Below are 15,078 nucleotides of genomic sequence, written 5' to 3'. Positions count from 1 at the left end.
GGTTTTCGGGGCGGTTTTACCTTATCTTTATCAAAATATAACTAAATATTATTAGAAAAGCATGATCTCATTTCGAAGCGGTGTTGCCTTATCTTTTATTTTTATGTCTTGTTAATAATAAAATTGAATGGCATTAAAAGTAAAACCTAATCGCAGATTTTCGAAGCGGTATTACCATATTGTTTATCATAATTTCTTGTTAGCATTAAACACGATGATCTAATTATCAAATTTAGAAACGGTGTTGCCTTATCGTTTATTTTGATGTATTCTTAATGACAAAATTAAATAGCATTAAAATGTGTAGCCTCGTCGTTAGATTTTTGAAGCGGTGTTACCTTATCGTTAACCATAATTTCTTGTTAGCATTAAAAACAAAGATCACATGTCACATTTTGAAGCGGTTTTGCCTTACCGTTCATTTTAGTTTCTACTTATTTTTTTTTGTTTTCTATTTCTGTTTAATTCAAAATTTGTGTAGTAGTGATTGATGTATTTCAATAATAAAAAAGAGAATTTTTTTTAAGCGACTCATTATGTCCTATCATAATTGCTTATTTCAATAATTTTTAAATATAAGTGAGTCACCATGTCCTATGATAATTGCTTATTTCGATAATTTTTAACTTATTTAAAAGAGAAAAACTAACTTATGTTATTAGAGCACAAGGTTAGTACACTAATGTTTAATGAGCATTTAGGTAAATATAAAATTATATAAATATCTAAAATTGTAATTAATGTGTAATTATAAAGAAAATAAAATAGTTTATTAAATGAATTACTTAACTTTTTTTTTTGGCGAATATATATATATATATATATATATATATATATATATATATATATATATATATATATATATATAAGTCAAAGAACTGGTGGTACAACATTGGAAGTGAGATTACATCGTTGACACTCGCTCTGTGCGTCTAACACTACCAGGCGACCAAATTGAAAGCAGAGCGAGCATAATTGAAAGTGATATGGAATTACAATCAAGAAACAACCACCAATCTAAAAACCTAAAGTATTGATATCGCTCAAATTATACATATATTACATCGAGATATCGGTTCCTTATTGTTATTTATTTGCGAGAATTTGAAGACTTTTGTGGTAATTTGAGAGAAAATGATAATTTTAGCTCCATAAGTCTTTAGTTTAATGTTTTGGTTGTTTCCTGCTGAGTATTGGTTACATATAAGCTCAAAGTATGTTTAAACGCGAATAATTGAAGTTTTACTGAGTCTGGAGCTAATCACGGCCGCAACTAGGTGAATCCCAGCCGTAATACATTGACAAAACATGAAGGAATCGAAAACAACACAATCGCGGTCGTGACTCAGGCAATCGTGGTCGCGATGCAGGTTAATGATCCCGGTCGCGATCCACTGATTCCGGTCGCGACGCGGGCCCGTTCTGGTGACTTTTTGATCAGCTATAAATAGACGAGGTTTTTACCCTAATGAGGGGGTGCAGTTTTTACGTTACAAAAAGAAGAGATTTTTGAAGACTTGGATCATATCATTGAAGACTAGTTCATCCTTTACTTTCATTCTATCATTTATAACTTTCAGTACTCGATTTAATCATTAGTTTTATCATTGTAATCATGAATACTCATTGTTTTTTATTGTTTCTTTGTTTCTTGCAACTTTAATATGCTAGGCTAAATAGTTTGAGTGTTTGCTTGAATGTGAAACTATGGATATTGGATTGTTCTATCAATTGGATTTAATGTTTTGTGATTGAAATTGATTGTGTTTGATTAAAGATCCACTCTTATGCATGTTCTATATTCTTAATTCCATTACATAGGTTGTTAATCGTTTAATGTGAGTTAAATTGAGATGCAATTTATGTTTCAACACTTAGGTGATCTAGACAATTAGATAAGTGATTTCAAGTGATTGTGTCATTGATTTAATTGGTAATTGAAAGGGTTGTGAACTGCATAATAGTGTAATTATTTCAAGTGATTGTTATAGTTAGGATTTTATGTGAGTTTAGTCCAAATCAAGTCTCATTAGCTTCTATCGAATATAGATTAATCTTTTAAAGTATGTTTATGTGAGTTTACTAACTTTGATTGATTAGAACTTTGTGAGAAGTCATACAACTATATTAAAGACAAAATAATCGGTGATAATCGCAAGAACAATCCATATCAATAGTGAACATTCAAGTGGACATTGTTTTATCTTAATTGTTAATTCATTTCATTTGCTTCACGTTAATTGCGTGAATTAAAATACAAACTAATCCTATTTATTAAACTTCTAGGATAATTACTAGTTTTAAGATCTCGATTAAACTACTCTATGTGGAACGAACTGGTCGAATTACTTATAGGTTACTGCACAATCAGGTTATAGTTGCCTGTAATTGTGTGATAATTGTTAAGTTTCTAGCTAGTCATTTTAAAGTCAGATCTCACACATCAAGTATACATATAAACCCGATCCCGTATCCAATCCCGAGTCTGTCACTCTTCGAGAACCGCACAACCAAAACATTCATCGGACAATCCGAGAACACCTAACCGAGGCCTGCAAACCAAGAAAACTCTCGTATTCGAAAAACCCAAACGGGTCCACCGAGTAAGTACCAATCACCGAACGGGCAGACTATACGACCTCAAGAGAAACCCCAGCTAACATTCGTTTTTCGATGTCAACCAAGTCAACAACACCGGCAACGACACCGAGCCCACCCGAATAGACTCAGTAACGGCTAAATGAAATGAACGAATCAGACGAGTAGCATCCAACAGAACAAAACCCAGAATCGCACCATAAAGGAACTAGTCATCTCCGCCAATTTTCTAAGGACATTTACAAACTTGCAAATCCTGACAGTCATTGACACAACAGCCAGCTTTCACCGGTATCCGCTGGTAAAAAACCAGCGGCCACCGACGAAAACCAACCCGACGCTATCTTAAGTCACCGGTAGACAACGACGGACACCAACAGCGTCATAAGAGACCGAAATCCCATCAGCCGTCGGCAACCACTGTTGGCCGCCAAAAGACCATCAGTTAGCACTAAGCATAGCTGCCAGCCATTGTAATCCGCCACCTACAGTCACCAAGGACCACTGATAGCAGCTAACCGCCAGGACCAACCCGGTTTCAAAACACAAACACACATACATCGCACAATAGCCCAAAATAGTCCCCTACACCGATGTCCGACAAGTTGGGAAGTAGAGTTCCATAAGTAGAACTCGTCGCCTACAAACCCACAAAGAACGACGACCAAAAAAGTACAAGACCACATGAACCGAAACTTCCCAGCCCGACCAACAGCAAAACCCGGCAGACAACCCGAAACAAAGAACTGAAAGCCAGATCCCGAGGAAAACCCTTACGAGATCGCCGTCTGGTGAACGAACTTGTGACCTGAGAAGCCAAAAAGGTAAGGACCATAGGTGGAAAAGGAAAGAACGATGTACCTTTATTCGGACGGAAAGCACGTAAAATTGGACCACTGGCGAGATGCCGGTGGCCGGTGAGTAGATCAGCAACCGAAGGACAACAAAACAGCTATGGATCAAGAAGAGATGATGATGGCGGCTGGAAAATTAGGGATGAGAGATCTGTGATGAGTACCTTTTTGTGTTGAATTAATGGAGGTTGGAGTGGTGATTATTACTCGTGGAATCAAACCACAAAAAAGATGATATAATAAAGTGGTTGTAGTCAGGAAAAATTGACCGGAAAAATAGACCAAAAAATTTGAAATGGAAAGAAGGCTCGAGTACCGATTTGTAAATTTGCACATGAATTACTTAACTTAGTTGAAAATTTTAAATGCAATTAATCATCTTTCACTTGTGCTGTCACAACTAACTTAATTGACTTTTTGAATTTTGTTAAGTGCGGAGTATAATGTTAATGAATTGTCATTAATAAGTTATAACATACACGTACATTTATACTTTAATTAATTAAATACGCAAAGGTATATTAAATTTTGTTACGGCTAGAATAGAAGTATTGAGATAAGTATTATAGCTTTAAATACATAGGTTTTTTTTTTTAAAAGCAAGCAAATATATTATATAAGAACTGATCATATACATAGTATTGTATATGTATATTTTATTTGTTAAGGGATAAAAGCAGAAGTTACGCGAACTATAATCAAAAGGTATGGAATATTCGCTGAAAATAAGTATAGCGGTTATGTTTCTGCATTAGTAAAAGACTGCGGTTTATTCCGTTAAGTTTCCGTGGATAGTTAAGCAAGCCGCATACCGCAGATATTTCGAATACTGTAAATAGGGAGCTTGACCTCTCATTTATAGGTTGTTGATTCTCTGCCATTTTGCCTAGACCTTTGTGATTTTCACTTGTGACTTCGCCCAAGGAATTTCTACATTGAGTTAAGGTGAATCATGCTAATTAACAATCAAGACCGGGTCGGGGTGGTTGATCACTCGATTGAAAAAGTGAAAGACGATCATCAGGGCCCAAAATAATCATCAAACATCCCATCCTCCATCTTTATCATTGCACTCAATCCTTAATTAAGTAATAACTTGATATAGGATTGATCAATTGGCGCCATCCGTGGGACACGTTTTAAGAATTAAACCTGAATTTTTTTTGTTTTGTGCTATCAAACGATTAATTCCTCGGTTTAATTTCAATCGTGTTTTTGTTGTGATGATTTGCAGGCGAATGCGTTTATAATCGGCGGTAAATTGCTTGATTAATTGAAATAATGAGCAATATCGGAATTGATAGTGGTATTGCTGTCGCTGTGCAAGCAAATGCCCAAAAAAGGGGAAGAAAGCGAAAGTCGGCAAGAATGTATCAAAATTAGCAGTTCGCGCCAATTAGTTTTCCAAAAATGCAAAGTGATGATTTCTCTGAAATGCCGATAGTAGTATCGTGCAAAATCGCAGAAACTGGAATCTCAATCATGAAAGTTCATATTGATTATGGCAGTAGCGTTGATATTGTTTATGAACAATGTTTTATTCAACTGTCGGAGAGTATTAGAGCAACTTTACAACCAACCGCAGCTTCGCTAACCGATTTTGCGGGAGAATCCTCATTGCCTATGGGCATTTTGCCCTTAGATGTTGAGCTTGTTGATGAAAATGATGATGGTTTAGTGCACCGAGCGTTGCTAGATTTCTATGTTATACGAACCTCATCTCGCTATGACATGTTGTTAGGCAGAACTGCCTTAGGTAAATTTGGAATTGTCCCATCTACAATTCATGGCATGATTAAATTCGCAACACATAAAGGTGTCGCGACAATAAGTTCAATGAGCATCTTGCCCATCTGTGTGGCTGTTAATGTAAAAAGTGTAGGGCAAGAAACCGTTGATGCCGCGGACAACATGGTAATGATTAATCCTGCATATCCCGAGCAAAAAATTAAAGTGGGATGCAATGTTAGTGTGGATACTAGGATGCAAATTGTGCAGTTACTTGTGCAGTATATGGATGTTTTTGCTTGGTGTGAAAATGATATAACTGGTATTCCGCGTCATATTACGGAACACAGACTTAATGTAAATCCAGCTTTAAAACCTGTAGTGCAGAAGCGTAGAGGCATGGCCCCAGATAGCGTGAAGTGCCTATGCGAAGAGGTAACAAAATTAGTGAGAGTTGGAATTTTACGCGAAGTTCAATACTAATCATGGATTGCGAACCCAGTTTTGGTGAAAAAGCCTGATGGTTCATGGAGAATGTGTATTGATTTCAAGGATTTAAATAAAGCGTGCCCTAAGGATAACTATCCACTTCCAGAAATTGATTTGAAAGTAGAATCTTTGCATGTTTTTCTATATAAATGTTTTTTGGATGTGGCAAGGGGTTATCATCAGATCCCAATGGCTAAAGAAGATGCAGATAAAACCGCTTTTCATACGGGCAAAGGCATATTTTCCTATATAATGATGCCTTTTGGTTTAATCAATGCGGGTACGACGTATCAACGTTTGATTGACACCGCGTTCGAAAAACAAATTGGGCGTAATCTTGAGGCTTATGTAGATGATTTAGTAATCAAAAGCACAACACAAGAGCGAATCATTGAAGATATGCGCTAAACATTTGACACATTGCGAAGGATAAACATGAAGCTTAATCCGCTAAAGTGTAGTTTTGGCGAAACTGAGGGAAAGTTTTTGGGATATCTTGTTACAGAACAAGGTATTCAAGCTAATCCAAAGAAAATTGCGGCTATTGAAAATATGACAGCACCAAAAACGGTTAAGGAAGTGCAAAGTCTAACGGGAAAGTTAGCCGCATAAACGCGTTTCTTGTCTAAAGCCGCTGAAAGACAATTGCCGTTTTTCAAAACCTTAAAAGGCTGCTTGAAACAAAAAAGCTTTGTTTGGACAAGCGAAGCAGAAACTGCGTTTCAAGAAATGAAGAAGTTGTTGAAAACTTTGCCTACGTTAACAGCGCCAATTGATGGCAAAATTCTTTACCTTTATATATCAGTAGCAAATGAAGCTTTTGGCTCAGTTTTAATTGTGGAAAGGGATAAAATACAAAATAACCTGTGTATTTTATCAGTAAAGCTCTTACAGGAAGTGAAATAAACTATGCACCGATTGAGAAGTTTGTGTATGCGCTCATATTAACATCGTGAAGGCTAAGAAGATATTTTCAAGGGAATCCAGTGCACGTGTTAACTAATATGCCGGTCAAGCAAGTCTTAACAAAACCAGAGATATCTGGTAGACTCGCGTTATGGGCAGTAGAGTTAGGTGCTTATCAAATTTCTTACCTTCCGTGCAGCGCTGTAAAGGGTCAGGTTTTGGCGGATTATCTCGCTGAAATGACTGGGGAGTTGGAGGTGATTAATGAGCGAACATCGTTTAAACCGGTAGTCGGCGAAACTTGGTATTTGTTTACTGATGGAGCTTCATGTGCAGAGGGCGCAGGTGCGGGTTTGGTTTTGGCAAGCCCAGGTGGTGAAGAGCATACATACGTATTGCGTTTTAATTTTGATGTGACAAATAATGAAGCAGAATATGAAGCGTTACTTGCTGGTTTAAATATTGTGCGAAAAATGAATATCACTAAGTTGCGGGCATTTATAGATTCACAATTAGTAGCAAATCAGTTTAATGGCTCTTTCGAAGCACATGATTCTTCAATGCAGAAATATTTTCAGTTATTGAAAGAATTGGCAGAGCGGTTTGAGCATTTTGAACTCGCGCAAGTGCCGAGAAGTCAAAATAAGAAGGCGGATGCTTTGAGTAAGTTGGCCGCTCTAACGTTTTCGCACTTTCAAAAACAAGTTTGGGTTGAGGAGTTGCCAAGCAAGTCAATAGATAACGACTTAATAGTTGCGTCTGTTGAAGAAGAACAGCCAAATTGGATGGAACTAATCCTGCAATACATTCGTAGTGATATTTTGCTAAGTGATAAACGCGAAGCTCGCTTAGTAAGAGAGCGAGCACCAATGTATATCATTCAAAATGATATTTTGTATCGCAAATCATACTGCGATCCAATGATGCGATGTGTGGGCCCAATTGAAGCTGAAATGATAGTTGATGAAGTGCATAACGGTTCTTGTGCACTACATTCAGGTTATAAAACTATTGCGGCAAAAATTATGCGGATGGGTTACTTTTGGCCATCCCTATATCGCGATGTTGCAAAGATTGTTAAGCGTTGTAAAAGCTGTCAAAGACATGCTCCGCAGAATCGGATGCCAAGGCATGATATGATTCCTGTTAATTCGCCATGGCCATTTCACAAGTGGGCTATTGACATTGTAGGGCCATTTCCCGCAGGACCTGGCAATGTCAAGTTTCTGATTATGGCAATTGACTATTTTATAAAATGGGTTGAAGCTAAGGCGGTTCGCACTATCACTGGTGTGCAAGTGCGAAATTTTGTATGGGAATACATTGTTTGCAGATTTGGTATTCCGCGTGAGTTGGTTAGTGATAATGGCGCACAAATAGCGAAAGATCCTTTTAAGACATGGTGCACTGATTTAAATATAATACAAAAGTTTACATCAGTGACACATCCACAGGCTAATGGCTTATGCGAAGCAACTAACCGCGATATTGTAAGCGGTATTAAAAAGAGGTTATGCAAAAAGCGAACTAGTTGGGTAGATGAATTCCCAATGTGTTGTGGGCACATCGCACTACTTTCAAGAAAAGCACAGAGGAAACACCTTTTAGTTTGGTATATGGCTCTGAGGCAGTAATACCCGCAGAAATTCTTGTGCCAACGCATAGAGTTGCTAACTTCGAGAAAGAAGCAAACGATAATGCATTGGGCGAAAATTTGAATTTCATCAAAGAGCGAAGGTTAATAGCTGCTGTCAGAGAAGCAAATAATAAACAACAAATCGCCAAATATTATAATAAAAGGGTGCGTGCTTTATCTTTCGATATAGGCGAGTGGGTACTGCAAAATAACGATGCAAGTAGAGCAGAAAAGCTTGGAAAATTAGGACCTAATTGGGAGGGTCCTTATCAAGTTGTGGCAATTAATGCAGCAGGTTCATATAAGCTCGCAGATGTAGAAGGGCGAACTTTACCTAATGCATGGCATGCCGCTTTATTAAAGCGATACTATGCTTAATTCTGCAAAATTAATGATAAGGCCAAAATGTATAGGTATAAAGTGCGAAATTAGTTGCAAGGCCTATAGTTGATATTCTTTCTATGTGTTCTTATTTTTAATTTTTGCAAGTCTTGATCACACTTGTAGGAATTTCAAAAGTTGACACTTGTAAGAATATGCAAAGCGTTTATTTGTGAAATGCCAAAAGTTTATGAAATATTTTGTATTTTGTTTCATAATGATGAGGTGTTTCGCAATGTTAAAATAGCAAAGTGATGAAATTGCTCACTTTTACAGAAAATAACTATTGCGAAAGGAACTTAAAATCCTAAGTGTTTGATTTTGCCAATATTTAGATGCTTCGCAATGCTAATTGATTGCCTAAGGATCGCTTTGGCGGACTTATAAGATTCATAACGTATAAATATACACGCATACAGATTGTTTCGCAAAAGTACATACTTATTATGTGCAGAATAATAAAAGTTGGAAATTGCAAAGGACAAGTCCGTGTTATGAATATTATTAACGAAAGCGCTATATAAATAAAAAGTACTTGCAAATATATATGGAAATATGAAAATTTTATTAATAATTCCGCAGAGATAGCTGCGTGCTAAATGTTACAATATTATCATGGTTTTGATAAATCAAGTTCAATGATGTCCTTGACAGTAACATCATCCCGCTGACTTATCGCAGTTACTTTTTGGGATTGGAATATCCGCAATGTTTTCCTTCGCAGTAGCAAATGCATCTCGAGCATCTGCGAGCGAGCATACGCGGTCTTCCATCGCGGATGGTAGTGGATTTGGTATGGTGCAGTAAGGAGCAATTTCATCTAAAAATTCCACTCTTTCGCGCAATCGTAGAGCGGCAGCGTAAGTTGAAAATTGAGCAGAAACGGGATGAGAATTAAGGACGTTTTTGGCGAACTCCGGCAAATGTTGGCGAAGTTGGGTAAATTCAAGCTTTGCAGAAGCTGAGGCAGCTAGAGCGTTGTCTCGCTTTGTAGTAAGTTTCGTAACCTCCTCCGTTAATGAATTAATAGTGGCCTGGAGGCTATTTTCTTTTTCAGCTGCAGAAGAAACCTGCAGTTTTAAGTCATCCACCGCGGTTTTTGCTGCGGTGAGTTCGTAAGAGAGGTTAACATAGCGCTTTTCACTGTTTTCAGCTTTAACCTTCTCAGTGTTATACTTTATCTGCTCAGCCTCAAGACGTTAAAGAATTGTTCTTGACGGCATATCACATCATATGCCGAATTAAAGCACATGTAAAAATTCTGAACAAAGCTGTTGTGCGCAACAAGCGCAGAAAGCTTTGAAAATTCACGGCGAAGTTCGCCTGGGATTGCCAACTTCATTTGTTGGCGCTGATCTAGTGCTGCTGCAGAAGAAGCATCGGTATATCCCGATAAACCATCGATTCTCACACCGTAAGAATCGGGTGGAGTACGGAATAACTCGGTAATTTGCTCAGCAATATGTGGGCTGAGAAAAACAGGATTGAAAGGCGAATCCCCTGCAAAACAATGCAATTAATTAATGCGTGGAATAAAAGCATCGCAAATATCGTAAGCATAACATAATGTTTGTGACATACCAGCCTGCTGCTCCCCTTCATAATCCGATGTGATCGGATTATTGTAAAGGGCGGTATCGTGTTGCTTGTTTTTTTTGCTCTGTGATGCTGGCTGCATCTGGTATGGTCGTTTGGTGGAGCTCGACTTAGATGACGGAGATTTGGATGTCAAATCAATGATAGGAATTGATTGCTTTTCCTGCTTGATTTTTTGTCCAGAGGATGCCGTTGATTTGGAGTCCGGACTTGTTAATAACTTAGTAATTAGTGCCTTTGGGTTAACCTTGCTATCAACCTCGTCGATTTTCATTTTTGATTGGAGGAAAGTTGCGAGTAAAGAAGAAAATTGTAAAGGTTAATCGAGAATTTGATTAATTGCGAAATATTTCAGAAGAGGCAAGTGGGAAATTTGTGATTTTGGATCACGATATATATAGGGGAAGTAAGAGTGGCAATTGATTGTGTTAATTAACCATTGTGATAACTCCAACGATAATATTTTAGACAACGGATAAAAACGGTAACTTTTTTGTTGTAACGGTAACAAAGGTAAAGCGAAAATGTCTTAATGCGGGTAATGGTTACGATAACTGCGAATTTTTAGAGTTTATCATGACACATTTACTTCGCAAGATGTGTCATAATAAAATGGGGGGACTTGATCATATACATAGTATTGTATATGTATATTTTATTTGTTAAAGGATAAAAGCAGAAGTTACGCGAACTATAATCAAAAGGTATGGAATATTCGCTGAAAATAAGTATAGCGGTTCAGCTTCTGCATTAGTAAAAGACTGCGGTTTATTCTACTAAGTTTCCGCGGATAGTTAAGCAAACCGAAGACCGCGGATATTTCGAATACTATAAATAGGGAGCTTGGCCTCTCATTTATAGGTTGTTGATTCTCTGCCATTTTGCCTAGATCTTTGTGATTTTCACTTGTGACTTCGCCCAAAGAATTTATACATTGAGTTAAGGTGAATCATGCTAATTAACAATCAAGACCGGGTCGGAGTGGTTGATCACTCGATTGAAAAAGTGAAAGACGATCATCAGGGCCCAAAATAATCATCAAACATCCCATCCTCCATCTTTATCATTGCACTCAATCCTTAATTAAGTAATAACTTGATATAGGATTGATCGCGAACAAAATGATACAAAGAGATCCGAAGTCCACGAAGCTATTTACAAGCTATACAGAAAACTTTGAGGACTATATGAAATGTCCCGTTCTTATTGATTAAAAACGTTACATATTAATTGATTTCGTTGCGAGGTTTTGACCTCTATATGAGACGTTTTTCAAAGACTGCATTCATTTTTAAAACAAACCATAACCTTTATTTCATCAATAAAGGTTTAAAAAGCTTTACGTAGATTATCAAATAATGATAATCTAAAATATCCTGTTTACACACGACCATTACATAATGGTTTACAATACAAATATGTTACAACAAAATAAGTTTCTTGAATGCAGTTTTTACACAATATCATACAAGCATGGACTCCAAATCTCGTCCTTATTTAAGTATGCAACAGCGGAAGCTCTTAATAATCACCTGAGAATAAACATGCTTAAAACGTCAACAAAAATGTTGGTGAGTTATAGGTTTAACCTATATATATCAAATCATAATAATAGACCACAAGATTTCATATTTCAATACACATCCCATACATAGAGATAAAAATCATTCATATGGTGAACACCTGGTAACCGACATTAACAAGATGCATATTTAAGAATATCCCCATCATTCCGGGACACCCTTCGGATATGATATAAATTTTGAAGTACTAAAGCATCCGGTACTTTGGATGGGGTTTGTTAGGCCCAATAGATCTATCTTTAGGATTCGCGTCAATTAGGGTGTCTGTTCCCTAATTCTTAGATTACCAGACTTAATAAAAAGGGGCATATTCGATTTCGATAATTCAACCATAGAATGTAGTTTCACGTACTTGTGTCTATTTTGTAAATCATTTATAAAACCTGCATGTATTCTCATCCCAAAAATATTAGATTTTAAAAGTGGGACTATAACTCACTTTCACAGATTTTTACTTCGTCGAGAAGTAAGACTTGGCCACTGGTTGATTCACGAACCTATAACAATATATACATATATATCAAAGTATGTTCAAAATATATTTACAACACTTTTAATATATTTTGATGTTTTAAGTTTATTAAGTCAGCTGTCCTCGTTAGTAACCTACAACTAGTTGTCCACAGTTAGATATACAGAAATAAATCGATAAATATTATCTTGAATCAATCCACGACCCAGTGTATACGTATCTCAGTATTGATCACAACTCAAACTATACATATTTTGGAATCAACCTCAACCCTGTATAGCTAACTCCAACATTCACATATAGAGTGTCTATGGTTGTTCCGAAATATATATAGATGTGTCGACATGATAGGTCGAAAAATTGTATACGTGTCTATGGTATCTCAAGATTACATAATATACAATACAAGTTGATTAAGTTATGGTTGGAATAGATTTGTTACCAATTTTCACGTAGCTAAAATGAGAAAAATTATCCAATCTTGTTTTACCCATAACTTCTTCATTTTAAATCCGTTTTGAGTGAATCAAATTGCTATGGTTTCATATTGAACTCTATTTTATGAATCTAAACAGAAAAAGTATAGGTTTATAGTCGAAAAAATAAGTTACAAGTCATTTTTGTAAAGGTAGTCATTTCAGTCGAAAGAACGACGTCTAGATGACCATTTTAGAAAACATACTTCCACTTTGAGTTTAACCATAATTTTTGGATATAGTTTCATGTTCATAATAAAAATCATTTTCTCAGAATAACAACTTTTAAATCAAAGTTTATCATAGTTTTTAATTAACTAACCCAAAACAGCCCGCGGTGTTACTACGACGGCGTAAATCCGGTTTTACGGTGTTTTTCGTGTTTCCAGGTTTTAAATCATTAAGTTAGCATATCATATAGATATAGAACATGTGTTTAGTTGATTTTAAAAGTCAAGTTAGAAGGATTAACTTTTGTTTGCGAACAAGTTTAGAATTAACTAAACTATGTTCTAGTGATTACAAGTTTAAACCTTCGAATAAGATAGCTTTATATGTATGAATCGAATGATGTTATGAACATCATTACTACCTTAAGTTCCTTGGATAAACCTACTGGAAAAGAGAAAAATGGATCTAGCTTCAACGGATCCTTGGATGGCTCGAAGTTCTTGAAGCAGAATCATGACACGAAAACAAGTTCAAGTAAGATCATCACTTGAAATAAGATTGTTATAGTTATAGAAATTGAACCAAAGTTTGAATGTGATTATTACCTTGTATTAGAATGATAACCTACTGTAAGAAACAAAGATTTCTTGAGATTGGATGATCACCTTACAAGATTGGAAGTGAGCTAGCAAACTTGAAAGTATTCTTGCTTTTATGTAACTAGAACTTGTAGAATATATGAAGAACACTTAGAACTTGAAGATAGAACTTGAGAGAGATCAATTAGATGAAGAAAATTGAAGAATGAAAGTGTTTGTAGGTGTTTTTGGTCGTTGGTGTATGGATTAGATATAAAGGATATGTAATTTTGTTTTCATGTAAATAAGTCATGAATGATTACTCATATTTTTGTAATTTTATGAGATATTTCATGCTAGTTGCCAAATGATGGTTCCCACATGTATTAGGTGACTCACATGGGCTGCTAAGAGCTGATCATTGAAGTGTATATACCAATAGTACATACATCTAAAAGCTGTGTATTGTACGAGTACGAATACGGGTGCATACGAGTAGAATTGTTGATGAAACTGAACGAGGATGTAATTGTAAGCATTTTTGTTAAGTAGAAATAGTTTGATAAGTGTCTTGAAGTCTTTCAAAAGTGTATGAATACATATTAAAACACTACATGTATATACATTTTAACTGAGTCGTTAAGTCATCGTTAGTCGTTACATGTAAATGTTGTTTTGAAACCTTTAGGTTAACGATCTTGTTGAATGTTGTTAACCCATTGTTTATTATAACAAATGAGATGTTAAATTGTTATATTATCATGATATTATGATATATAATATATCTTAGTATGATGTATATACAGTTAAATGTCGTTACAACGATAATCGTTACATATATGTCTCGTTTCGAAATCATTAAGTTAGTAGTCTTATTTTTACATATGTATTTCATTGTTAATACACTTAATAACATATTTACTTATCATTTAACATAATTAACCAAGTGTATCAATATCTTAATATGATTCATATGTACCTAGTAAGACGTTGTTATAACGATAATCGTTATATATATCGTTTTCGAGTTTCTTAAATTAATAGTCTCATTTTTATGTATATAACTCATTGTTAAAATACCTAATGAGATACATACTTATAATAAAAACATGTTAACTATATATATAACCATATATATGTCATCGTATAGTTTTTACAAGTTTTAACGTTCGTGAATCACCGGTCAACTTGGGTGGTCAATTGTCTATATGAAACATATTTCAATTAATCAAGTCTTAACAAGTTTGATTGCTTAACATGTTGGAAAAATTTAATCATGTAAATATCAATCTCAATTAATATATATAAACATGGAAAAGTTCGGGTCACTACAGTACCTGCCCGTTAAATAAATTTCGTCCCGAAATTTTAAGCTGTTGAAGGTGTTGACGAATCTTCTGGAAATAGATGCGGGTATTTCTTCTTCATCTGATCTTCACGCTCCCAGGTGAACTCGGGTCCTCTACGAGCATTCCATCGAACCTTAACAATTGGTATCTTGTTTTGCTTAAGTCTTTTAACCTCACGATCCATTATTTCGACGGGTTCTTCGATGAATTGAAGTTTTTCGTTGATTTGGATTTCATCTAACGGAATAGTGAGATCTTCTT

At 35.7% G+C, this 15,078-nt stretch overlaps 1 protein-coding gene across 1 annotated transcript; it reads left to right on the top strand.

The window, feature by feature from the left end:
* The first annotated feature begins 4,862 nt into the window (after nt 1–4,862).
* On the top strand, nt 4,863–8,589 carry LOC139889431 (uncharacterized). Its single transcript, XM_071872385.1, has 7 exons — nt 4,863–5,615; nt 5,733–5,904; nt 6,181–6,268; nt 6,628–7,704; nt 7,909–7,930; nt 8,030–8,110; nt 8,203–8,589. The coding sequence occupies exons 1-7, from the start codon at nt 4,863–4,865 to the stop codon at nt 8,587–8,589; spliced, it is 2,580 nt and encodes an 859-aa protein (XP_071728486.1).
* Nucleotides 8,590–15,078: the final 6,489 nt, after the last annotated feature.

Source organism: Rutidosis leptorrhynchoides, chromosome 2 (assembly GCF_046630445.1).
Source record: "Rutidosis leptorrhynchoides isolate AG116_Rl617_1_P2 chromosome 2, CSIRO_AGI_Rlap_v1, whole genome shotgun sequence".
Classification (NCBI taxonomy): domain Eukaryota; kingdom Viridiplantae; phylum Streptophyta; class Magnoliopsida; order Asterales; family Asteraceae; genus Rutidosis; species Rutidosis leptorrhynchoides.
The sequence above is the reverse complement of the archived record's forward strand: the minus strand, read 5'-3'. Positions and strand labels throughout refer to the sequence as shown.

Bases quoted from the DNA above. Each gene is read 5' to 3' on its own strand.
- LOC139889431 (XM_071872385.1), top strand. From the start codon at position 4,863: ATGCAAAGTGATGATTTCTCTGAAATGCCGATAGTAGTATCGTGCAAA. The intron at 6,269-6,627 runs GTTAGCCGCATA...AACATCGTGAAG, and splicing joins GTGCAAAGTCTAACGGGAAA to GCTAAGAAGATATTTTCAAG. The intron at 7,705-7,908 runs GCATGATATGAT...CATTGTTTGCAG, and splicing joins CCGCAGAATCGGATGCCAAG to ATTTGGTATTCCGCGTGAGT.